This window comes from Panthera onca, chromosome A2, assembly GCF_046562875.1.
Source record: "Panthera onca isolate mPanOnc1 chromosome A2, mPanOnc1 haplotype 2, whole genome shotgun sequence".
NCBI classification, from domain to species: domain Eukaryota; kingdom Metazoa; phylum Chordata; class Mammalia; order Carnivora; family Felidae; genus Panthera; species Panthera onca.
The window spans coordinates 26,645,232-26,672,807 of record NC_138340.1 but is presented as its reverse complement, the minus strand read 5'-3'; the positions used below and the strand labels follow the sequence as shown (position 1 = coordinate 26,672,807).

The 27,576-nt window shown below is 41.0% G+C and overlaps 1 protein-coding gene across 7 annotated transcripts in view; it reads left to right on the top strand.

Annotated features, from left to right (window-relative positions):
* Positions 1-25,976, top strand: part of CFAP20DC (CFAP20 domain containing) — a 239,585-nt gene extending 213,609 nt beyond the window's left edge. For 3 of the 7 annotated variants that reach the window (XM_060631462.3, XM_060631448.3, XM_060631447.3), the window contains 2 exons: positions 13,290-13,384; positions 25,415-25,976. In XM_060631462.3, the coding sequence (XP_060487445.3) occupies positions 13,290-13,384; positions 25,415-25,533 (214 nt within the window). In that variant the 3' untranslated portion in view covers positions 25,534-25,976. Of the gene's footprint in view, positions 1-13,289; positions 13,385-17,527; positions 17,999-25,414 lie in introns of those variants that run through there. The other 4 variants (XR_009609729.3, XR_009609730.3, XM_060631449.3 and 1 more) reach the window with 4 other exon arrangements.
* Positions 25,977-27,576: the final 1,600 nt, after the last annotated feature.

The window sequence follows — 27,576 nt, the reverse complement described above, 5'->3', positions numbered from 1 at the left end:
TATTTTGGTAACATTACATGCAACAAATGTATCTGATTGCAATACACTAGTTAGCAAGTATTTATTTGTGCTCTTACTAAATTCTAAGCACAAAAAAGAAAAAAGAGAGAGGGAGAGAATTTTTTATCTCCAAAAGATTGAGAATTGCTGTTTTCACAGACAGAATTCCAGACTGTGTTGCAAAGATCGACTACACAAAATATAATCATCACTTTATAGTTATAACTGATTTTAAAGAGCAAGAAACAAACCATTAATTGACATTTAAATTGACTTCATGCAAATAAAATAAGCAAATTGAATTTTCCAATTTACTCATCAGCCACTATATAGATGCATTTCACATCCACATCTTAAAAATGTAGTAAGAAAAATTTTATCTCTTTATGCCTGGCATGTCTGTTTCTGATGAATTCCATAACCAACTTGGGTGACACTAAACTGAGAGAAATCTCACATCACTTTTTTTGTCTTTGTTTTATTATTGTATTATCTTTTCAAGTACTTGATTTTTTTGTGTGTCTGCACTGAAGCCTTCTGAAGTTACTACCCATTTCTACTACTTAGATGAAACTTATTCTTCTGACATGGAAATATCAAGAGGGAGAATTGTAATGTTCATGCCCATGACCCTCATCATAAGAGAGTTTTCACTTTATCCTGACCTGACTTTGAACATGTAGGAAAAATGCACAATTTGTAACCTTAGCTAATGGCACTACAATGTCACACTTCTCTGTTTAACATTCAGCTTTGTTAATCAAGAAAACCAGATTGGCTCTCTGCATGTTGATTGAATTGATTACAGCTGTAGGCCTTGATAGCATTTTTTTCAAGTGTCTCTAATTAATCAGACAATGCTTGATTAGTTTTTTCTGTTTTGAGGAGATAAACTGACTTCCTTGAGAATTTTCACCCCAAAATGATTCCCCTCCAGTGAAAGGTAAAGGATAAGTGAGTCAGCTTGGTTTTCCATGACACTGAGACCTTTAATCTTACAGCAACTAAAAGAAAGAAGGAAGGAAGGGAAGGAGGGAGGGAGGGAGGAAGGAAGGGAGGGAGGGAGGGAGGAAGGAAGGGAGGGAGGGAGGGGGGAGGAAAAAGGAAGGGAGGGAGGGATCCTTTGAAAAGCAGATTAAAACATTATATTAAGCTTCTTTTTCCATATTTCCATGAATACATCTTCTAAAATGAAAAAGTCTGTGTGTTCCCTCTGAGCTTTTAGTCTGGCCTATTGCACAGCATCCTCCAGCTTTCTGATTATAACCACTCTTTATCAGGTTATCTCATTGAGTTGTCAGACATGACAGTTCAGATCTCAGCCCAGGAACAATTTTGTTTTAATAATCAGGATCATGGATGATGTGTTAAAAAAAGTAATAATAAAAAGCCACCACCTATTTTTTTAGTCATATCTATAGCATTAGATAAAGCAGCTGTTGTTTATGCAAATGAAAACTTGACAATTTCCAGGAACATTACCAACATTTATAAAGACCCAAAATGTTCTGCTTTCATCATTGAAGTTGATATTTCCAATGGGGAAGGCTGCTAGGATCAGCTCAGATGTGCATGTTGGCATGAGGAACGCACTGTTTTCCTCTCTCCTCCCCTATTGGTTGAGAGACCAACCTAGACTCCTGTTTCTCTCCTAGCACTCATCACTTGAAATGCTTTTTAAGAGATACTTTGAAGCTGTGTTTCAGAAAAGTTTTCTTACAGATGTCATCAAATTAATAGCTCCTGAAGAGAGAGAATCTGCCTTTAAAAAGGAAAGTAGAAGAAAATTCAATCAGAGCAGAAAGATAGAAAGTGAGAAACAGGTCTTACTCCACCCACCCCCAAACCCACATTTCTACTCCCAGGTATGCTGATGCTTAACAGTTTCTTGTGCACCCTTCAGAAACTTTCAGTGCCTATTACAAGGAAATTGCATGTTTTATTTGTATGTTTTTTCAACATACCTGAGATAAGACTCTATAACTTGCTTTTTAGATTTTTACTGAATAGATTTTGGACATCTTTCTGAATTTGCACATACAGGTGAACACATTCTTCATTAACTGCCGGATGTTATTTCATTGTTTTAATGTACCATAATCTATTCAGCCAGTTCTCTGCTGATGGACATTTAGATAGTTTCTAACTTTTTGTTACTGTAAACAGTGCTGTGATAAACATCCTCATGCACATATTTTTTGTGAGCTTGGGCAAGTATGTGTTTACAATAAATGCCCAGCAGTGAAATTATTTGGTCCAAAGGTAACTTTGACTGATATTACCATATTTTTCACCAGTTTGCACTCCTACCAGCTCACACTGAGTTTCCTGAAACTTTAGAACTTTTGCCACTTAGGTTTGTCACCTAAGACCCCTGCCTTCTTCAGCAATTGACTACAGTCCCATCATCTAGTGCATACATATGTATGCCCGGTGCCCATCATTTCACACTAGTAGGGGTGCTCCCAGCTCTCCACACCTTTCTGATATAGAACATGCTGCTTTTTCTAGAATATCCTTCCATCTTTTCCCTGTCTTGCTGCCTCCTCCTAATCCTTCAGGAACAACCCTTTCATCACTTTTTCCGAAACCCCTACCTGAAACCTTCTCCTAAATGTTGGTCTAACAATCCGTCTCCACAGGACTGAATTCCTCAAGGGCAGAATCATGTCTTACTCCTCAGTACCCGGCATAAAGTCTGAGACAGTCCGGAGGTTCAATAAACCTCTATTCAATGTGAAATCATAAAGCAACTATGCTGGTAACAGTATAAAGAAGTCAAAGAAGGGCTCAGCCTTTCTCCATGTTGTCTCAAGGAGATGGGCTATCACTATCACTGTTCACATACTGTAGTTGAATTTGATGGCTGATGCCTGGATTTGTGCCTCTAGAGTTGAATTATCTGCCATATCTAATGAGTCAGTGTCTGTAAAATGGTCCCAAGATGCTGTATCATTAGTATTTTTTTAGCCTGAGGGGAAATACTGCCAAACAGGAAAGATTCAATTCTACAGAGAACTTATAAAGTATATTTAATAGAGGAAGAAGAATTAATGATTTTTGTGATTTGTTGGAGTGTTGAGCACTTGGAGGGAGCTGGGTTCTCCCCATTTTATGGATTTTCTGACACAAGCATGGGCAGGAAAGATGATTTTGCAGAGGCCAGAAGAAGAAAGAGTATGATTTCCCCTTTGTGTGACTGTTTGTTGCATGTCTCCAAATAAACATAGGTTGATGTGAGGTGAAAACACAGTCCTTCTTTATGCAACGTGTTTCCCAGCTTTTGCTATGGAAGAAACGTAGTCCTAGTCCAAATCCCACCATAATGTAAACATCTTCTGAGCACTTTCAGGATGGGAGGAGAAGAAAGATCTGGGAAAAATAATTCCCATATTGTTCTGAACCAGCTGCCTTTCCTGGCCTGTGCTGTTGTTCCTGCCACTCTCAGAGCACATTCTAACCTCCCTATCAGGTGTTTCTCAAGAACTCATCCATTCCCCACTCACACCTGGAGGTCCTTCTCTTATAGCCCTGACGGTCCTTCCTACAAGTTTTCATTCAACAAACATGTTTTTTTTACTTCAATATAATCATTCAACAAACATTTGTTGGGCATCTATTACGCATCAGGCCCAAGGTAAAGAAAACAGACATGATTGCCTGACCTGATGGAGCTTATAATGTGGTCACAGCTTGTTTTTTGGTTCAGAAACAGTGGTATTCTCACTGTGTTCTCCCACGGCAGAAGGGGCAAAGGCTCTCTCTAGGATCACTTCTAAAAGGGCTCTAATCTAATTAATGAGGGCTCCACCCTCACAACCTAAGCACTTCCCAAAGCCTCACCTGCAGATACCATCACAGTGGGGATTAGTTTTCAACATAAGAATTTTGGAGGGATACAGACCTTCACTCTATAGCACTAGGCAATTATGAGAAAAGAGGTTAAGGATGTGGCTCTCCCTCTGAAGCCTGGAGGTAGCATGATGGTGAGAGTGAGGGGAAGGCACAAAAATACTCTGTAGAGATAGGACCAGACTATGTAAAGCTTTAGGCCAATGTGGTGATTTTGAATTTTTCCCTAAGAGTAAATTTTTAGAAACTCACTCTGGATTGGATTAGTGGGAATCCGGATTGAGTGGGGGAAGAACAAAAGAGAGATTCTAGAAACATTGACTAAGATGGTGCAGTGGGTACTAGAGATATGCCAACATATTCAAGATCCAAGGTTAGGGCTAGTAATGGATCCCTAAGTATTTCCAGCACATCTTCCCTTGGAGAAACTACCAAGACCTCAGATTCCTCATGTGCTAAACCAAAATCCTGGATTGCCCAAACTGGTTTCTTCTCCCCAGGTTCCATATTCATTCAATGGTACCAACACTGTTTCATTCCCAGAATCCAGACTTTAAGCTTCCTCATTCTCTTTTGAGACTAGCTTCCTCTGTGTGATAGGAAATATGGTGACCAATGACATCTGAGTTCTGCTTCTTTTGGCATCCATCTTTACTTGAGACTGTCTCTCCTTTTCAGATCCAGTTTCAAAAGTTCTAGGGAAACACAGTTGGCCCAGTTTAAGTCAGGTGTCCACATAATGGGCCAGTCAACTGAGGTTGCAGGCTCACATGATAACTCCCAGGAGGCCATGTGGTTACAGGCTGCTGTTCCAGAGAGCAGGGGAAGGAGTTCTGGACAGTCCCTTAGCTCTCTTCTACTGTGCCTTAAAGAGAGATTACAACTGTTCCTTGAAAGTGCCAAGGGGAAAGAAAGGAAAAATAGGTGGTGATGAAAACAGATTTTGCCTCAACATGAGAAAAAACATTTAACAAAGTTTTTGAAAAGGAAATATGGTCTTTTTAAAGTAGTACATACACAGTTACTGATACCCAGGTATAGATTAGATCATCACTTTGTGGGAATGTTATAGAAGGCAACCTTCAAACACTAAGAATCCAACACTGAGGTTAGAATATTCTTGTGGAAAACGAACCAGAATTACACAATAGCATCTTAATTCTTATTCCAGTTCATCTTAAAAGATATACGAAAGAGTTCCCAACTTATAATTTGATCTTCTTACTTCAAGTGGAGAGAAATCCTATGGATAAAAGCTATTTAGCTTTCAAAAAAAAAAAAAGAAAGAAAGAAAAGGAAGAAAGAAAGAAGCATATTTTCTTAGTTGTTTTTTTTTATCCTAGTAAACATGTATCTGAACCAACATTCTATTTTCTAAGGCAGAAAATTAAATTTTTCTGTCATGGCTATAAAGAGACAAGATGTGTGTCTCCAGATTTGCCCCAAATTGTGTGTGCCAAGCACATGATGAAGAACCAGTAGCATGCTCCTGGCAGGTGGAGAAGGAACAAAATGGAGGGAAAATATGGAGAGTGTTGCAACAGTATTAACGATTGTTAGGGAAACTTTCAACAATGAGTGGCACTCAGTATTCTGAACTGCCAAAGAGACTCTTTCAATAGTCATGCCCTTGATAAATATGGAGGAAGTGCCTACCCTGTGCCAGGCACCCTGCTTGGTAAGAAGCAATTGGGGGAAAATACATATATCAAATGATCAAACAAATGAGAATGTAATTATGAGCTGAGATAAGAGCTCTTAATGAGAAGATCACAGTGGCTCTATCAGAAGGAGTAACAAAGCAACTCAGCTAGATTGGAGAGGGTGTGTTGGACAAGACTTCCTGAGAGAGTGATGCTTCAGCTAAAATCACAAGTTTGGGTATGACTTTACCAGGCCAAGGAAAGGTAAAAACAGGGGAGGAGAGCGTGCTCTAGACAAGGGGGCACAGCCTGGCCAAAGGTCCCATGATAGTAGGGAACATGGCGTATTCCAGAAATTGAGGGAAGACCAGCATGGCTAGAACTAAGTGTGTGAGAGGGAGAATAATGCAAGATGTGGTTAGAAAAAAATACATAGAGACTCGTTTATGCAAAGCCTCAAAGGCCAGCATAAAGATTCGGGTTTTTCCCTCAAGTACAATATCCTCCCAGTGATGCTGAGGGGTTTTAAACCAGACATTGACATAATCAGATAGGAATTTTGGCTCCAGTGTAGACAACAGAGAAGGGAAGCCAGAATGAATGGCAGTGAGGGGTCCATTAAAAGCCTTTGCTGCAGAGAGCATAAGGCACAGTCATCAATGGGCGTTGGTAGTAGAAGTAGAGTTGGTGAGAAAGTCGGATTACAAACACATGTAGTAGGAAAATCGACAGGAATTTTCATTAGAGCCTTGAGAATGTTTCACCTCACGGCTCCTTGCTCTAACACGGAGGTCATTCAGCTACAGCCGGCGGGCCAGATGATGCTCATGGCATGATATTTTCTAAGTAAGGTTTTACTGAAATGTAGCCATGCCCATTCATTTACTTACTGTTTATGTGTACTTTCACACTACAGCAGGAGAGTTGAGTAGTTGCAACAGAGACCTCTTGGCTTGTAAAGCCCAATGTATTTTCTGTCTGGCCCTTCACAGAAAAACTTTGCCAACCTTGGAAATTACACCACAAGAAACACCACCACCCCCACGATATTGCAAGGTGTAGAGGTACCTAACTTGGGAGTCCAGAAGTCCATGACTGGGCTTTGGATGATCTATGACCTCCTAAAATTGGAAGTAAAATTTGGTATTTATGTATGTTTTTCTGGGAAAACAGTATTCACTGGCTTTTAAAACAAATTTGTTAATTTCCCCAGAGAAAGATATTTCCCAGGCTTGTCCCCAGTCTACTCCCTGGCCATAACAAGATTGTTAAAACCCACATTTCCCTCAATGAATAAGAAATGACCTGGCACCACATGATAAATATCATTAGGTATTGGATAGAAGTTGCTGCAAATTGCTAACTTCCTGCTATAAGATCTCCCATATAAATATTTCACTGGCTGGCTCCTCTGACCCGGGGCTTTATGACAGCAGGTAGCTCAGGGTGTAAATAAAAGCTAGATGAAAAATGTGTCTGGATCTCTTAGATCTTTTTTAGATTTCTCAAGTAATTACCCCCTCCCCCCAATAAATACTTCAGTGTATACAAGACTGTAGAAGTTTCATTACAAGAGACGTCTTTGAAGGGAACAAGCAGGTGATCTGATCAGCCCCACAGCAACCTTTGTGAACAGCTCATGTTGTAGTTCATTTTCTGCTGGCGAAAATGCTTCATCTGTCAGACTATGAGCTCTCTGATTCCCCAGGATCTGACACACAGGAGTTCAGTAAATGGTTACCAAATATGTAGAGAGATTAAGCTAAATTGTTGGCTTCATATAATGTATTTGTATATAAGTATATATATATATATATATATATATATATATATATGTACACATATAATGTATTTACAGGAAACACATTAATGAAATAAATGTATGTAAAATTGTTCTTGTTTTTTTTTTTTTTTTTTTTTTGAGAGAGAGAGACAGAGAGCCAGAGTGCAAGTGAGGGAGAAACAGAGAGAGAGGGAGACACAGAATACAAAGCAGGATTCAGGCTCTAAGCTGTCCTCACAGAGCCCACACAGGGCTCGGGGCTCGAAATCATGAGCCATAAGATCATGATCTGAGCCGAAGTCAGACGCTTAACCGACTGAGCCACCCAGGCGTCCCCCCAAAAAATCTTTTTAAATGAAGGCACTGAAACCATAGTCTGTCTTAACTGAGGACAGCATCCTCAGTTGTAAGAATATCTGATTCATTTAATGTTCAGTGCTTCGAAGAAATCTGGCATGCAAGTGGGAGGAAAACAGTGTGGTATTCTTTTTTGGCCAAGATTTTAATATTAGGTAAATCTGGCCATTGTGAAAATTCACGAGATGGTATTTATTCTCCATCTGCACTATATTTTTATATGTGGTATTTAATGTGAATCCATTGTCTTGACTCTTAGGTAAAACAACATCTTCCGGTGACAGTGCTCAGCATGCCTGGAAGTCCTTCCTCTCCAGTTTCAGGAAGAGAGGCTGGGTTGTGGGGGAGGGGGCTGCCTGAACCCAGGAGAGGAGGGGAGAGGATGCAGCAGCACCCGAGCATGTTCAGAGGGCAGGCCTGACTGGAAAGGGTATCCATCCACCAAAGGAGTTAGAGGCTTTCATAAAACAAGAGTCCGTCCTTGGGAGAAAAGGGTTATAATCAGAGCTCAGAAAAGCAACAAGAGTATCAAGTGCAAAAGACAAGGCGAGTATGAAAGTGGCGGAACAAAGAGCAAGAGCCAACTGGAGAGCGCAGTAGCTGAGCTGGGGTGAGAGCTGGCCAGGGAGCCCCTTCAGATCTCCTGCCCCAGCCGGGCAGGCACTCTGTGAGTGTGCCTCAGCCAAACTCCCGCTTCCTCAGATGTTTGCTGCTTCCTGTGGGGAAGGCATGCTTAAAGAAGCTGATAAAGGGTCAAGTTGATTAGCATTAAATATTCCATATGAAAATATAAACATATAAGATACAGATGCTAGACTACGTACTTGTGCTTATTAACAAGCCACCCAGGGGTGCCTGGGTGGCTCAGTCGGTTAAGCAGCCGACTTCAGCTCAGGTCATGATCTCTCGGTCCGTGGGTTCGAGCCCCGCGTTGGGCTCTGCGCTGACAGCTCAGAGCCTGGAGCCCGTTTCAGATTCTGTGTCTCCCTCTCTCTGACCCTCCCCCATTTCATGCTCTGTCTCTCTCTGTCTCAAAAATAAATAAACATTAAAAAAAAAATTAAAAAAAAAAAAAAAGCCACCCAAAAATGCTCTTGAGAAAATGAAATTGTTAAATATATACAAAGGAAAATAAAACAAAACAAACAAAAACAATGGCACCCGGATGGGGAAAATGGTATAACCTGAAGCGGCGTTTCTCAAGGTGTGGTCTATGGACTCATGATCTGAAGAGATGTTCCAGGTGCACGCACGTAGGCAGTGCTGTATATACTCTGTCCTCCTCTGGGGAGATTCAGTGTGTTAAAAGTTCTCAAAAGTCCTGCAAGAAAAGTCCTGATTTTATAGTTAACATAGAACTCTTTCTTTTTTTTTGAAAATATACTTTGTAAATGCATACTTAGTAAAAAGCCAAACAAGTGTATTGCTCTGATCAAAATTTCTTAATTGTATAAAATCTTCTAAATCTTAAGTTAAAATAACATCACTTGTCAAGAAAATTCTGCAGTCCTTTTTAAAAGATAAAACTAGGGGCGCCTGGGTGGCTCAGTCGGTTAAGCGTCTGACTTTGGCTCAGGTCATGATCTCGCGGTCCGTGAGTTTGAGCCCCGCGTCGGGCTCTGCGCTGACCGCTCAGAGCCTGGAGCCTGTTTCAGATTCTGTGTCTCCCTCTCTCTCTGACCCTCCCCTGTTCATGCTCTGTCTCTGTCTCAAAAATAAATAAACATTAAAAAAAAATTAAAAAATATATATATAAAACTAGATACACTTTATGCCAGAATAAACTCACACCATATACTATAACTCAAAATACAGAGGCAATAAAAGAAAAGATTAATATATTTGATTACAGAAAGATTTTTTTTTAATTTTTGCATGGCAAAAAAAAATAAAAAACCAGGGTAACCAAAGACACATGACAAAGTGAGGGCTTACTTGATAGAAAAAGGGGCAAAGAAATGAACAGACCTAAATTATTGATATAAAATGCATATATGCATATATTTATATGTTACATACATGGCCTTATGCAAATGAAGACAGTCAACTCCACTCCTAATGCTCATATTGAGAACAAATACAAATCAGAACTACTTTAATATATCAGTTTTTATCTCTCAGACTGGAAAGCATTAAAAACTTGACAACATACTGTTGTGACATGGCTGTAGAGAAACTAGCACTGTCCTGCATTGCTGGTGGGAACACAGGTGGTACAGCTCTTGTGGAGGGCTTTTGCCAATATCTAACAAAACCAAGTATGCGTTTACCTTTTGTCCCAGGAATTCTACTTCTAGGAATTTACCTTGAAGATATATCTCCAAGTATACAAAAATAGATAGCTCAGGGTTATTCACTGCAGCATTAATTGAAATAATTGCAAAATATTGAAAACATGCCCAAACATAGGAGAGTGTGATGAAATACATGATGGTATAGTCATGCATGGAGTACTACACAGCTGTGAAAAAGAATGAGGTGCTTTCTGTGAGCTGGGATCAGTGATTTCCAGGTTATATTTTAAGTTGAAAAAATCAAAGTTCAAGAGTCATTATAATATGCTACCTTCTGCATTAGACGTGTAGCTGCTTATTTTTTTGCAAAAAGATACATAGAAAGCAGATACCAGAACTAATGAAATGGATTTCTTATACAGGGGTGAGTGAGGATGGCATAGAAGTGATGAGGGGGTGGAAACAGTCTAGGAGGCATGGGGGAAATGTAACTCTTACCTGAATATGACTTTCTGCATATTTTGACTTTGAACTGTTAACATTTTACATACTCAACAACAACAAAAATAATAAAAACCAGTTAATGGAGAAAAAAATGCCTAAAATGTACAAACACAAGTGGATGAGTCTAGCTATATTTAAAACAAATAATACAACCACGCTGAAAAGGAGGGGGAAAAGATCTAACCCAAGTAAATTTAGAACATAGTATTTTGACTAAGGGATAAAAAGAAACCTAAATAGAGAACTCTAGAGAGTAGGTTTGGGGTTTTGTTTTGTTTTGTTTGCCTAGCAATTCTGAAACTACTTTTGGTATGTCCTATAGTTTAGAAAATAAGTAAATTTATTGAGGATAATGGGAGCCATGTACCTCACCATCAAAAAGAGTTACAACTATGGCAAGAGGAGAGATGAGAATGAATCTGTGGTGTAGTGTTAGTGTTGGAGAAATGAGCCTATAGTTATAGACCAGGGATCATCAGACTTTTTCTGTAGAGGGCCAAATAACAAATACTTAACCTCTGTCATTGTACCACAAAAGCAGCCATAGACAATACATAAAAAGCAAACATGGCTTTATTCCAATAAAATTTTATTTATAGACACTGACATTGAGTTTTATATAATGATCATATGTCATGAAACAATACTGTTTTAATTTTCCAACCACTTAAAAATGTAAAGGCCATTCTTATTTTGTATAGCCTTGTACGAAAACAGGCAGTAAGCCAGACTTTGCCCATGGGCCATAGTTTGCCAGACCCTGTTTAGATAGAGAAATGATAGATAGATAGATAGATAGATAGATAGATAGATAGATAGATAGCAAATTGATAAAGTGTTTAAATGGGGGAATCTGGAGGAAGGATATATTGGAGTTCTTTACACTCTTCTTGCAAAGAAGTATTCTTTGTATTTCTTACAGAAAAGCTGTAAATCTGAAATTATTTTAAAACAATCAAAAAAATCACACAAGGAAGAACTCTGTACTTTTCATAGCTACTTCTGAGAAGGAAAAATACTAATCAAATAACTTGCCTAAGAAGTGAATGTCTTGCCTTTTATAATAGTCACACAACCCTCATCTACATTTTCCCCATGTCCATGGTCCATGAGTAGGAGCTACTGTTGCCAGTGCAGAATGTCTTCTGATTTGTCACTGGGGATGTCATCACATGATAACATTATTGTTTGTTGTTGTTCATCCTTGCTCTCCAACACTCTTACTGAGTAATGAGGTCACTGGAGCTGGTAATTTGTATGTGACCTTGTAATTTTCCATAATGTAGGAGTTTTTGGTCTACTGTAATGAAATGGACTAAATAAAAGGTGCTTATCAGAAAATTCCCCATTAGCTTGGAAGTCTGTGACAAATCCTTTCTGATGTCCTTAATGTGTTATTATGAAATTCAGTTATACACTGTGTTCACCTTATTTCACTAGCCATAATCTAGTGATAGCTAAGGTGAGAAGTGTCTTAAAATATTACAAATAGGAATTGGGTAATTTTTACATTGAGATACTTTTTTTACTAGAAGAGTAAAGGGCTTTCATGGAAAACGTCTCCTGTAGAGACTTGTAACCATTCTACCACCTTGGGTTTAATTCCAACAAAATCCAATTCCTCCTACCATGGTTTATTTATCATTGTAGGTAAAGCCGTGCTATGATTTTCATCAATAATAAAGACAATGGTGGTCATAGCTGAAATTTATTGAATGTGATTCTATACCCAGATCCATGCCAAAATTTTTTCATCCTTTTTTTTTTTTTCATTTAATCCTAACATAAAACTCCAAGGTACTATTATTACTCCTCTTTAGAAAAGAGGCTTATGATGTTAAGTGGCTTGGCCATGTTCTCAACGTGAGGAAACATGGAGCTGAGATTGGCCTGGAGAGCCAGTGCTCTTAGTTACTGTTGGGACTGTCTCCCATTGTAGGTAAAGACAGTAGGCAATACAGAAATTTAGAAAGACATTGTTTAGTCATGAGGACATGCTCCTCTTGAGAAGAATAAGGTAAAACATCCAGATGCAAGGTGAACAATAAGGTAAATAAAATCAGTGCAAGCAGTAGAGCTCACGTTGGAACATCCTTCACATTCCCTTCCTGCTCCCTTCCCCTGAAGAAGCTGTGTCGAGTTTAGAGAGGAGAGAGGCTTGAAGTAGAACACACACTGACTTGCACCCTCTGGCGGTCACCCACGTGCATCACACGCATGCAGCTACCTCCTAGGGGGACCTGGAGGACTGGGAAAGAAAGAAGGAGGAAGGGGAGTAAAGAATGTTGGGAAATGAGGTTGGCAGTTGGAGGCAGAAAGATGGAATGTAGGAGGGGCTTTCCGGAGTGGTTTTTGCCCCCATTCTTAGTGGGAGAACTGAAGGAACAGGTCACTCAGGGACCCAGCTCCCCTCACTGTTCCTGCTTTTGCCCTCTGCTGCTCTAAGGCACTTAGTGAATGCCTGCGGACCCCACCATTGTGGCTGGTTTCTGACCGCTCCAAGACCTCCTTCTGTTTTGGAGTGTTGTCATGGAGTGACATGTGACTTTGCCAGGCTTTCTTAGGGTCATAAGGAGCTTTGTCTTTGCCGCATTTCTTCTGAGTCACTGAAATAACTTTCTTACATGAGAGGGATTGTGTACCGTGTGAGAGCCACAATGATAATCTTTCAAGAGGAGTAGTTGTCGTTAGTTGATGTATATGTGGAACAACTAGTTAGTTCAGTGGTTGACATTATATTACTCGATTACAGAACTGAATATTAACTTCTAGACATTTTGTCCTTCTGAAATATGAAAGAAGGAAAAAAATGTTTCTTTGTGGAAGCCCCAGGAAATTAAAACTCCAGGGGAAAGATAAAACTTATATGTGAAATTGTAGACCTGTTGTTTATTTACTTTCTTCTTTTCTTTTTAGGGACTGGTTAAATATGTTGAGCCCACCGATTGTTCCTCCTAGTCAGCAGCCAACAGAACAGCATCTGGATTCTTCTGGAAGCTTTAGTGTTCAAGGTAGGAATATGAAAAATGCTATACATAAAAAAATTAAAATAGTTAACTACAAATAGAGAAAATCAGTCACTTTGAGATGCCACTGTTTTTATTAAATGCTAACCATTTAGGCTTGCACCCCCAAAATGAGGTAGCCTGTGCTTTCATTTTATAGAATGATAAGTCCTTTGGTATCAAATTGACCTTCATCTGGGTTCCAGCTCTACCAATTTCTGCTGTGTGACATGTATGACTTTTGGTTACTGCATTTGTTTGTTTTTTTTTTTAATTTAATTATTTATTTTTTGAGAGAGCAAGCAGGGGAAGGGCAGAGAGAAGGAGACAGAGGATCTGAAGTGGGCTCTGCCCTGACAGCAGAGAGCCCAATGCAGGGCTCGAACCCACAAACTGCGAGTTCACAATCTGAGCCGAAGTCAGACACTCAACCGACTGAGCCACCCAGGCACCCCTTGGTTAACACATTTGTAAAATTAGACTGATAATAATGTCCACCTGAAAGCTTTTCATGAAGATTCACTAAGGCATACTGTACACGAAGCATTTAGAATAGCACCTACCAAATATTAGCTGTTCATATTATTATAAAGCAGATCTGATACTCCCACATCACTAGATACATGTTTTCACTAATACAGGGCTACTTGTCTTTAAAGATAAGGCTGGCACAGAGTTATAACAAGTAGCAATGGAAGAATGGGAAGGAAGCAGGAGTGAAGATTTGCCTTGGGTTCCCTTTGTTGGCCAGAGTCCTAGAAATGAATCATTAGTTTTTGGTTGTGAGCAGGGAACATGATTGTCAGGAGTGCATAGAGGAGGAAGGGAAAAGAATCTTTGGTGGGAACAGAGGGCTTGAGATGGAAGGGGTAGGGAGAGTCTAACGTGCATAGCTGCAGTGGCAAATAACCTCAGAGTGGGGCTCCCTGAGATGGTTTTCAGAGTTGAATTTTGAAGATGGAACGCTACATCTGAGGTTAAAAATAATAATAATAATAATAATAAAGAAACTGAAGCCAATATAAACTGCTCCAACAAAGGTGCCACATTTTTCCCCCTAACTGCCCCAGGGAGAAAGGGGAGCATCCCATTTTTCTTCAGGTATGGAGAATTCAGAGTGAGAGCTCATACATCTGAAGTGTACATTTTGGCTGCCCAAGGGATGGAGATGTCTCCATGATTTACTGTCTGAAATAAATTATGCCCCCCAAATTGGGAATCTTTTTAGAGATGTACATTTATAATTACTTATGACAGAAAAACAGAATCTCAGCTGTCAGAAGGAGACCTTGCCATGAGAGAACAAATAATATGTTATGTTAAGTGTCCTAAATAAACCACAGGAACAGAGAGCATGGTCCTTGAGCAAAGGCACCCAAGATATATATTAGTGATAAGTAGCTGAAAGGAGGTCTTAAAGTCACCATTGCAAAGTGACGTTTTGACAGACAGGAGCTCAGTCATGTTGAAGGTAAAGAGAACTTCCATCGAGGGCAAATTAACAAATTAAATTCAGAGGGTTATAGAAATGTTCCAGCCAGTGTTAACCAGATCTGGCCCCCCTCCTGCCTGGCAGCCTAGGTTTTTATCAGCTGTCCCTTTCCCCTTTTCTGATATGCCTGAATGGTTTGTAGCTAATTAATAGCATCAAAAATTAGTGTTTCCTATTTGGTTAATCTTTACATGTTATTGGCTTAGTTTTAGACAACATATCAATATGCCAAGATAGCGTTCTTAGAAAGAGCCAGAGAAAAATAAGGGTTTCGAGTATCCAGTTGGTAACATCGGAAGGAAAAGTGAGACATGGCTGTGGGCAGTCCAGGCTTCTTCCTGGGCTTCTGTTGCATAGTGGCATTAATTTAGGGCCATCTGCCAGATGCTGTGCTAAGTTGTAACATCTAGCTGTCACAGCAACGCTGTGAGGAAGGCACTGTTTTTGTGCGTGTGTAATTGTTGCTCTTTTACAGCTGAGAGAACTGAGGTACAGAGTTCTTGAATACCTTGTTCCAGGGTCACACAATGAGTCATTGGCAGAGCTGGGGTTGGAGTCCAAACAGCCCAGCCCCAGAGCCCAACCACTGTTTTTATAATTTTTTTTTTAAATTTCGAACCAAGTACCTAGATTACCTACTTCAAAAATAATATACATAAAATCAGGAATTGAAATTTTCTATTCACAGTTCCTCATTTACAGGAAAAAACAAAACATCTCAAGGGCTAAGTAGCTAAGTTCTTTTTTTTTTTTTTAATTTTTTAAAAATTTATTTATTTATTTTTAGAGAGAAAGACAGCACTAACAAGGTAGGGGCAGAGAGAGAGAGAATCCCAAGCAGGCTCCACACTGTCAGAGCAGAGCCTGATGCAGGGCTTGAACTCACAAACTCTGAGTTCATGACCCGAGCCAAAATCAGAGTTGGACGCTTAACGGGCTGATAACCCAGGTGCCCCAGCTAAGTTCTTTAAAGGGGAAGAAAAGAAAAAAAAAAAAAAAAAAAGCAGACCTCTGGTTCCCTGTTTCAGCCCTGAACCTGCCTACCCCTCCCATCCACGCTTGTCAAAAATGACAAGTGGCCACATTTTCCCAGTGGGAGTAGAGGCTCAGGGGCAACGTTGCTGTGAGACCAGATCTAAGGGACTAAGGGGCTGACTGAGAGACAAGATCACCCGATTGCTGAGCTGGCAGGCCTGGGTGTTGGCTTGTCACCCACCTTCTTAAAGGCCCTTCTAGACAATCTTATCTAAGTAGGTCAGTCTCCCTTCACCTTGTTATATTTACTTCGTGCCCTTCTCACAGTTTGTAATTCGTGGTTTGTTTACTTGTTTAATGTCTTTTTTGCTACGTAGCCTGTGAGTTTTTAAAAGCAGAGACTTTGTCAGTTTGCTTACTCCTGGATCCTAAGTACCCTACACATTTTCTGTTGATTATTAGATACTCTGTATATGTTTGTTAGTAGGAAGACAGGAAGGGAGAAAGGGGAGAAAAGAGAGAGAGAAATGTTCTTCAACTCATCATTTTTTATACCAACCTTGGGGGGAAAACATAAGTCATCCATTGAAATCTTACTTTCAGTTTTCCCCCATTCCAATTTTTTAGTATCTTAGGTATATTTCTAACAATTCAACAGTGGGAGTATTGAACCTACACCCATGCATTTGAGCAACTAAAAACGGTCACCTTATGCAGTGGCTCTTAAACTTTATTGTGAGGCAGTGAGAACTTTTCTTTCAAATGAATTCCATATGAAATGCCAACATATAAAAGAGATGAAACCAGAATTGGTCTGGCTAAAGGGGGCAGTTAGGGACCCAGAACCCTGCCCTGGGGCTCCAATGAATCAGCTAAAAACACTGATGCAGTCCACCGACCTCTGTTTGACCTTGTGGAAGGTCGAGTGCCCACTCAGAGCCCCAGCTAGGATTAGGACCCAGGCTTCTTCCACATCCATGCCTTTCTGCAGAACCTGTGAAGGTGGTTTTGGGGGCTGGCTTACAGGGAAGGGCGATCTTCCATCTTCAGATGTCTAGTATGAAAGTCATAACAGCTAATATTTATTTCACCTTCCTGTGACCCACACCTGCCAGTGCCTTTTAATTCACATAATAGCCTACTGAGGTGTAGCTACTGTCATTGCCCATCTTTTACACAAGGACACTGGGGTTTAGAGCCAGGAAGTGATGTGCTGACCCCCCACAGCTCCATCACAAGTGGAGAAGCTGAGATGTATCTGTAGAGCTAGAGAGCTAGAGGCATAACTGTAGATGAACAGCAGAGAACGATGGCCTAACACATGGCCCTAGGAAACGTTGCCACACAAAAGTAAGTGCGTGTTTTAACCTTAAAAACAAAAGAGCAAGTGTTTTACCAGCAAAATGAGTTTATTTAGAAATAGCAGAGGCATGGCAATTCAGGACACACAAGCTATGGCGAAGCATAGCCAAGCCTGGAGAACAAAGGAGAGGAACCATACTTGGTAGAGAAAAAGGAGGGAGTTGGGAGAGGCTGCTTTGAAGGAAAGTCTTTGCAAGTCTAAAAGTCTAAAGCAAGGGTTCAGGGTAGCAATGGTTTCTCTTTGGCTAGACTCTTGCTCGTCAAGGAGAAAATCTTTCTTCCTTCTGCTGGGGCAGTAAAGTGAACTTCTTTATGCCCAGGCATGCGGTGTCAGCTGCCACAGAAAGCTTATGATGAGCACCCCGCCTTCTGGGCTTCCTGACTCCGTTTCAGGTGAGGTCTCCCTGCACTGATTTCCACGCATGCCTTATATTTGGCCTCTGAGACTCTCCTTTATTCGGTACAAGTTTGTGTCACACCCGCAGTTTCTGCTCAGATAGAACACCTCAAGTGCATAAATGCCACCTTAAAGTACACAGCCCGTCTCCCAGGAGAGCCAGCCAGCAGGCAGGAACAGCATCGCATTCCGCACCAGTCGACTGGAGGGAGAGATGGGCAGCTCTCCATACTTCCTCCCGGGCCGAGGCACACTTGCTGAATGTCAATTACCATGGCACTCGAGCCCTTAACACTTAACCAAAAATGTGTTTTCCTGGAGTGCGTGTAAAATGTAAAAATGGGAAGTTACGATTTCAGAACTTACTCAAGAGAACTACCAAACTGACCTTTGGAAAATAAAGCAGACTTTGCTCGAAGAATAGTTGTCAATTTGTTTTTGACATTTGTTCCTTTACAGATATGACCCTTAAATTATTCATGCTTACCAGCTCCAAAACAGAATAGTAATGACCTCTCTCGTCAGGCTTGCAAAACCTCTTCTGCCGTTTACATAGATTTTGAGTAAGAAAGACATTCAAAAGTGCTTTTCGAGTTGCCGGAGTCTCATAAAAATAACATTCTTGTGCCTTTTTATGGCAAGGCCACATAGGATATTCCTTTATGAACACAGGTTAATCCCCCATGAGACATAAATAGGCAACAGATGCTCATTTTATAGGTATAATATCCAAATCACTAGTCAAGAATTTAGAAAACCCTCATGGTTCCCTGAAGCTAACCAGAGAGAGGGGAATCTGGCCGTCTGCTCTGGGTCCAACAAGGGAGTCTTTCCAGAATCTTATTTCCTGCAGCACAATTATTTGACATTCATCTAATACTCCAAGTCTAAAAGCAGTCTTCTAAAATCTGTTTTATTAGTGATCATACAGACATTATGCTTCATGGAACAACCATTGGTATCCCCAAGGGCTTGGCTTGGCACCTAGGACACAGTAAATGCTACATAAATATTTGATGAGTTGTGAATGTATGAATCATGGGAAACAGAAGGATGATTTGGTCTACTCTTTGGATCTTCCTTGTATCTTCAGGATTTATTTAAGGTGCATAGGAGACTTTCCCCCAAAAAGCAGTATTGGTAACGTAAAAGTAATAATGTGCCTGCCAGTGTCGAGTTTTCCTGTGTTACCTCACGATGACTTCTCCCTACATTCCCAGGTGTGGGGCTCTGTTATGTCTCACCCTGTTCAGGTGGAATTAAGGTCGCTGCCTAGGTCACAAACCCACTGAGTGTGGAGTTGGACTCTGACCCAAGCCTGTCTGACCAGGCGATTTGCACCCTGAACCCCCATGTTGCTGTAGGACTGCAGAATTCCCTTTAGGTCAGTTAGAACCATACGACTGAAATGTCCACTGCAATTTTTTACCTGTAGGAAGTTCTCTTTCTTGAAGCTTTCTGGATAAAATAGTATTCTCTTCAGTACTCTCCTTAGACCCATAGCATCCCCACCTCAATGCTCAGCTTGTATAATGAATTCATTAGTATTTATGATATTCTTGAGTCCAGAGTCCCCACCCCTTCCCCTGTTAAGCAAGTAGTTAGTTGCCTTTTGTTCTCAGGTTAACCTTGGGGATGGGAGATATTTTCTCTTATGCAGCTATCAGGATCCCAGGGATGTCTTTTCTGCACAGAGGAGGTTGGGGGGAGGGGGTGGGAGAATGGTGATCAACACCCTCACTAGCACAAAGATATGCCTTCTTTTTGGAGTCCTAGAAGTGAGCCCTATAGTAGAATACTAGACACATTGCTGGTGTCTGAAGCTCTCTCTATTATTCCAGAACCATCCCTACCTACTTATTCCCCAGATGCATCCCAGATGGGGTCCTGGTCCAGGACTTCAGCTTCCCTTGCTGGAACTGGGATACATTTTCCCCCAGCTGCAGTGTTGCTGCCTTGCCTGAAATCGGGCCATTGAGACACTGTGAGCTCTGTAGGCTTCAAAGCTCAATAGTCTGGCTAGGGACCCCCTGGGGGTGTAGTAAAATGCATTCAGAGTTGTAAGCCGCACATTTCCAAGCAGCACAATGGTTTTGTAGGTTTTTTTCCCAGCTTTATTGAGATAAAATTAACATGTAACGTTGTGTAAGTTTAAGATGTATCACTGTGTAAGTTTAACTCCATGATTTGATATACAAGCACAATTGAGTCACTGCACATTCACAAGTAGAGACTACCTGTAAATAACGAAACTGCAGTAATTCCCAGTTAATCAACCAAACCCTCCAACATGTTGCTTCAAAAGGCATTTTCCATGTAAAATGTAGGTACTGGTTTCTGCAAAAGGGCTTGACCTACTTATTTCCCCAATGAAACCTGAACTGTAATCATAGCATGTTAGTTGCCTTCCAAGAAACAATATAGTTTTCTAAGAAAGTCCCTTTTCGTCCTTTTTATCCCATTGTCAGTCATTTATCTTTTTCCTATCTGAGGACATATTTTTGCCGAAAACCAAAATTCAGCAGTTCACTGTCGACTTTCTCAGTACAAGTTAATTTAGCCCTACTGTGAGAGGCATTGGTGGAAGAGTTTCTAAGTACCTGGTGCTCTGCAGGATCTTATCTAAAATGTCATCTTCGTTGATCCTAAGGCTGACTGTTTGGAATGGAGATCCCTCCCCATTGAATTGTTTAAACAATAGTGTATTGGTATGCACATAAAAATACAGTCAATCAGTTCTCAAGATCTATAAGAGAGAAAATGCATTTTTTTTTTTTAAATTCTGGATGGCAACGTCAGAAAATCAAAAATCAGGTGCAGTGTCTTGATTCAGAGATTTTAAATCTCATAAACTGATGTCACATCATTGGTTTTCAAGCTTGAAGACTTAGCCTGTGCATATAGGTTTTCTATTATCTGTGGTTAAAATGCAATAAATGTAGATAATTAAGCATTTATGTTAATAGACTTTCAAAAGGTGAATTGTAGGAATTGTTTGCCTGAGCTGATCTAACAGAGGGGAGGGCAGCTAATAATGCTGCATTTGGTCTGGCTCCGTTGGTTTTTCTTCTGTTATTGCTGTTAACTAATTTCAAAGTGGATGAAGCTGGAAGTTTGTAAATAGATTATTATCTGAAAGGCAATTTTACTTCACTGGAAATGACTTTATTATGTGGTGAAGAGTAAAAATGTAATTTGGACCCCTGTCCAGATGCTCTTAGTCTGGTAGCAGAGAATGGTTTTATTTGTTAATTTGTCCTTTTACAGTTTCTGTAGCCAGTCTTTAAATAGAGCAATTTAGCATTTGGGGGGAAAAACAAACCCTGCACCATCCAAGAATATAATTGAAAATTACCCCATATCCATGCACAATAATTACCTTTCAAAACACTTCCCATTGCTTGACATCATAGTGGTAATTGCTTAATGATATTATAATTCCATTACGTAGGGATTACAATGGCTCAAAATGATGTAAATTGGAGGCTTTGAAAATTAAGTTATAATGAAAACAAAACCCTTTATGCAAGTTTAAAGCACTTACTTCAATGTAAAATTATACATAATGTCACCCAATTTTTGCACGAGTGTCATTGTTGGTACAGTTTTAAAATTCATCCATTTGAAGCTTTAGTACTAAAAACCACAAAAACCCGCTTTAGTCCTGTGGTCATGACGCATGAGGTTCCAGCTCTACAGTGATATGTATTGGAACGAATGCATTTATATAGCCGTTATTGCTTCAGTCTGGATGCATTATGTAGCAAAACCCCTACTAATGAATTAGATCCACCTCGGTCCCTTTGCAGTTGGTGATAAAGACCCATGGCCCATTACAACTGTTATTTTCATCTTTGAAAGATTCCTGACTGGTCGTAAAATGTATTGAGTTTTCTAACTTAATAGCGCCAGCTTAAAATTTTATCTTTTTGGAAAGTACCAGCCCAGAGTGTGCTAAGCAATTAGATGACGTGCCGGAGGTCAGAATTTCCCTCAGTGTGTGGATGGAATCTAAACAAAGCATCAGACAGCAGACCCCTGAGATATGTTGACTCATGATCATTTACCTCAGTGATAGGTGGTTTTAACATTACACCGGATGGAAAAATTAGTTTTACTTTTTGAAAAATACATGATTTTTGGTGTAAGAACTCTTTTTATCTTAAGATGAATTTATTGTAATGTACTTTGTAAAACTAGTTGGGGGCTTTGTGTTTTGTTCAAATCCACTATTTTTTTTTTCTTTTGGTAGTAAAAAATCAAACAGGTGCAGTTTGGGGGTAGGAAATAAGATGTAAGCGAGCCTACCCCTCTTGTGTCCAACTCATGTATCTTACATTTTTCATGATGACAGTTGTAACAACATTTATTGAGTATTCACTATGTGTGCGGAGTGCAACTGAGTATCTTACTTAGTTCCCCTAGGTACTGTCCCAGGCAGTATTACTGTCCTTATGTAGGGGAAAGCTAAGGCTCAAAGTGCTGAATTTTCCGAGTGTCCCACAGCTGTGAAGTGGTAGAAATGGGATTTGGATCCAGGTCTGTCTGACTCCATTATCCAAATGTCATACTGCCCCTCTCTATGAAGCCTTTTCTTAGGACTTTAACCTTTATCAATTGTTCCTGTTCTGACTGACTAAAAAAATGTACAGCCTATACTTCATGATTTATTTCAATATTGTCATTATCCCTAACAGTAATAATAATGATCATTTATTGAACAACTACTATGTGCCCTGGGCTATGCATATTATCTAGTGTCCAGTTTAGCCTTCCACAAAATCCTATGAAATAGGCCTTGTTATTCCCATTTGATAAATGAGGGAACGAGGATCCAGTGAGGCAAAGTAGCCTGTGAGTGCCCTAAAGTCAATTTGGGCAGTCAACAGCAAATCTCCCATCCGTCCCATCTGCCAATCCTAAGGCCCCTGGTGCTCTTGGCCACTCTGCAGTTGCAACTTCCAGTTACCCCATCACTAATCTTCAGTAGCTACTTTTGTTTCATGTGTGAATGTCCCATCCACACCTTGACATGGTACAGACTGAATAGATGTCATCACATAGCAGGCACACATTAGTTACTCATTGGTTCTGTTCTCTGAAGTAGCCCAAACAAGAAAGGGATGATGGATTGAATATCTGAAGGTAAAGGACATGCACATCCTCCTTTTGATGTGCAGAAGTGACCTAAAGGGGGTCGTCTTCCATGAGAAACTTGAAAAGCATTCCCAATCTCTCCTACTTAGATGGAGAAAGAAGGTGGAGGCAGGACCCTGGGGACCACTCTTAAGGTAACAATAGAAAGTAAAGGAAAAGCAGCCTGCCTTCTCTGATTTCCTGTTCTTAATTAGAAACCATGCAGGGCGCTCAGGTCAGCTACCACCATTAACGTGGCCATTAGCACAGTGCTGTCATACTTCAAGGACATAAGCCACTATAGCAAAGAGTCCCAGAAACTCATCAAAGGCACCGCAGGGATCATTGGATCTGGTCCCACCCTGTGCACAATAAAATCTCACGCAAATGGCCGCCTCGGTCCCTGCTTCACCCTCTCCAGGATCCACATTCCACTTCCCGGTCAGCTCTACAGTGTGGAAAATTCTTCCTTGTGCTGAGCCAAAATCTGGCTCCTAGTAACTTGCCCCCGTTGAGCCTCTTGTTTCCTTCTGGAACCCCACAGAATCTTCTTAACTTCTCTCTCACTTACCACCTTTTATCTACTTGAAGCCAGACAGGCTGCTGTAACCTCAGGCTTTGTCTTTTCCAGACGAAATAAGCCCAGATCTTGCCTCTGCCCTCCCACATGGACTCTCTTATCTTTGTGATTTTTGAAATATGAGAGATGAAATTTCTTTTGTTTCCAAACCTGAGGTTTTCAAATGGAGGACACATTTACAATTTTTTTACTCTCTTCCATGTTTAAATGCCCATAATGTAATAGCTCCCCATTGAATGTGGCCACATCACCTTCTTAACAAAAGCATGGTGCCCATATGGCAGAAAGAAGATGGAACTGAGAGTCTGGAAGCCCAAGTTCATCCCTGACTCTGCCTCTGACTCACCAAGTGACCTCGGATGAGCTGGTGAACTCTGCAGACCCGGCTTCCCTTGTCCTTCAGATGGACACATTAACTTCTATTTCACAGGATCCAGAGCTTCTGCATGGGCAAGTGCTTTCTTGGCCATGGAGGGCTCCACCAGTTGAGATGTTAGCAAGCAAGGCAGAGGTCCTCATTCCTCCCAGGTAGCTCCACGTTTTACTCCACTGCTGGCACCATATGCGTAAGGAGTCGGCTGATTCCGTGTTTTGCCCAAGACAATGCACACTCCGTGAGAACAGGGCCTGCTTCTTAGACCGCCTCATCCCCAGCACCTCGTTCAGTGCCTGATGCAGGGACGATCATCTTATGTGTCTTTGGATGGTCAGAGGAATGGCTGCCGTAGAGTCTCAAACCACCACTCTACCACCCGGGCCCCGCTCCTTGGGACTTAACTCCAGTTTGTCACTGCCCCGACAGCATCCATGCACCAGCTTGGTCTGATTTTGGCTGCAAAAGATGGAGTCCCACCACCTTCTCGTACTCTGGGCGGTGACACTTACTAGCACAGACTTTGTTTTCACAGTCATGCATTCATCCTTTCCCAAAACATCCAGTATTGACTGAGCCTCCATTACATGCCAGCCCTGCCCCTTCTGAAACTAACCCTGGTGAGCTCACAGCCCAAAGACTGGGTTTTCTCTGGTCCTGAGGAGCTTGTGCTAAGGAAGAGAGAGGAGCGCTGTCCTACTCACCTCTCCTCCCTGAGCCTGCTCGGATCCTCTCCAGCTCAGGGAGGTCTTGCCTCCGACTTCTGGGCTCTCATTACGTGGTTTTCAGAAGCACTCGGGGGGCACTCACTTGCTGGTGATAGCATCAAGTGTACAAGTACCTAGCACAACACTGGCACATATAAGGTGCTCAGGAAGCATCTTAGTAAAACAGCCTTTTTTTTTTCATTCCATGCCATGTGTTGGAAACCAACCAAACCTGCTACTAACAGGCAGCAGTGGGGCAGCTGGGTGGCTCAGTCGGTTGAGCGTCTGGCTTTGGTTCAGGTCATGATTTCACAGTTCGTGGATTCAAGCCCCACGTGGGGCTCATTGCTGTCAGCGCAGAGCCCACTTTGGACCCTTTGTCTCCCCTCTCTCTGCTACTTTCCCACTTGTGCTCTCTCTCTTTCTCAAAAATAAACATTTAAAAAATAATAATAAAGAACAGGAGTTCCTCCAAACCGTCTAATTGGCTGTCACAAGGGACGAACGTGAAGCCATGTCCTTGTGACCAGCAAACTTGAAAGACCTTCCTACCACTAATAAAATCACTCATCACCCGACAATTTTCCATATGTGTTCCATACTAAACAACATTATCATTTTAACTCAGGCTTATTTGGTAGCATTTTTAGGGTGCATCCACACAGCTCTGGCCCATGATGAAGTCTGGAACTGTCACCCCCAAGTCTTGACTCCCACCCATATCCCTGATCCCTTTAGTCCCTCAGCCCTGCTGCTCTCTTGTCTCCCTCCCCGCCAGTTCTCCACGCTCAACTTTTCTTGTCCTTCACAGAGAAGCTGGTGAGTCTCACGCTGCAGTACTGAGCCCACAGGCCTGCGGTGCTCCCCCATGGCTCAGGCCTTGCCATTCTGCCCACAGAAAGAGCATCTCCCGGGAGGGATGGAGGTTCCCTCCTCCTGGCCCTTCTGCCCTTTCAGTTCAGGAATTCCTGGCCATGCAGGCAGCTAACATGTCTGTGGTTCCTGTCCCCATAGGTGAAGAAGATCCGAGCGTGGAAGTGGAAGAGGACGAGGAAGTGCTGACTCTGCTCTATGACCCCTGTCTGAACTGTTACTTTGATCCCCAGACAGGGAAGTACTATGAGCTGGTGTGAGGCCTCCCTCCAGAGCCAAGATCCCCCAGCCTGCCTGGCGAGCAGGAGAGCACTTGTGGCTCCGCTGCGTGGGCACCACAGAGCCTGGCAGGCCCATGGAATCCAAAGTAACTGAGAGAAATAAAGTTATTCTGTAAATAACGTTCGACGTTAAGGATGCCTACGCTTTTGTTGTAGATGCGTGTGATCTTTTTGTCAGCGAAGCAGTTAATACAGAGACAAGATTTTAGGACTTCGAATTGGTTCTTGTTTGTTCGTTCTCATCCTACATAGAATTCTTTTTTAATCTCCTATAATCTTATGGAAACAAATTAAGAGTTATTAATTCAAAATTTTTGCAGTGTTAATCTGTAAATGATGGCTTGATACACAGAAAATATATTCTTATTTAAAAGATATCTGGGTACCTTTTGTTTTATTACCTATTTGTATTAAAAATAAAGTATGATGGTCTTTTAAACTGCCTCCTTTTATTTACCTTGCATTTTTACCAGAATATTCCAAGATAATGTTTACCCTTCCCTTAGACTCTTAGAAAAGGAAACACTGTGCACTGGTCAGATTTTATGATCACATAAAGGTTCATCCAGAGTTTGCCAAAGATCACAACATTGTTAATCACGTAAGCTGCCTAGCTCTGTGCTGTGCTTTTTCTAAAAAATGTTTTTACCAATGATCTCTGAATTCTAATAATACTCAAATCTAGCTCCATGGATCCAGATTTAAGAAGCCATCCATTTGAACACCCTACACACCTCACTGCTTCTGTGACTTGGCCTGGAGAAATGGAGGAAGCGATCACTGTAACTTTACTTGCTGCGCCACAAGGCAAAAATCATGTGCTTCCTGAATTTGAGGAGATGGCCTCGAATTGTGTGCCAAGTATATTAATACTAAGCACAAGGAAGTACTTATATTAGCTGGAATATTTTGTTATTTAATAAAGATTTTTTAATAAAGAAGAGTACCACTGGAAATGAAAAATTATTGGTGTACAATTGGATTTAATGGCAGTACTATAATTTCATTTAATGTCGCTTGATAGAGGAAATAAGAGCTCTTTATTCAGGAATAGATTCGGGCTCCTGTTCAAAGGATCATACATTATTTAAAACCATGTTTCTGTTTGATAAGCTTTTAATCCTATTGTTCACAAAGTATACCTTTGTTATGAATTTTTCTCCAAGATGTTCATACTTACAAAATGCAAACAAATAACTGAGGCTTCAGAAAGCATACAAGATGATAAAATAGTTTGGCTATCTTGGTTATGACCTTGAAGATTGGAGAACCTGGAGAGCCTTGATCCTACTTTAGCCAGTTTCAAGACCATCCGCATAAATGGAGTCAATTAAAGGTCTGTGCCAGTTAAGACTTGTAGTTACAAATATCGGAAACACCATGAACTAACAATACTTAAGGATGCAAGAGTGCCTCATGAACCCCAAAACAGAATGCTACAAACCTCCACATTGATTTGAGCTACGACCTAAAAATCTGTGTTGGGATTCTTAAATTGCAAGCACCTTTGATCTCAGAATATAGAGACTTGTTGGTCAGGCCCCAGGAGGCACAGGAATCCGGGCAGCTCCAGGGATCCTATAGTAGGAGCTAACCATTTCTCCCAACAATGGTCACAAAAATGGCAGTGCAGCTTTTTTTTGCCCTGAGTCTCTGCTCCAGGAGCAAGAGGCTAGTAGGCTTGTCTTGTCAGTTATCCCCAGGACCACATGGAATAGGAATGAGAGGCCCCTAAAGAAGAAGGCATTGTTAACAAAATGAGGAGGGATGTCAAGCAAGCAAAAACAACAGATGTCTACTTTGGGAGTCTAGAAGCATTGCCTCTGACTTGTTTGCAAAACGAATTCTCTCTCCCCATAATTCTAAGCTACTGTTCACCTTCCAGAACATTCAGCCATTCCACAGCACATACATCCATCCACAAAGAAATATGAACTCTGCATTTCAATTCAAAAATCCCAGTCTTGGTCATTAAAGTTGCCTGTTCGGTCCAATGGCCACCAGAACCCTCTGGTGTGGATG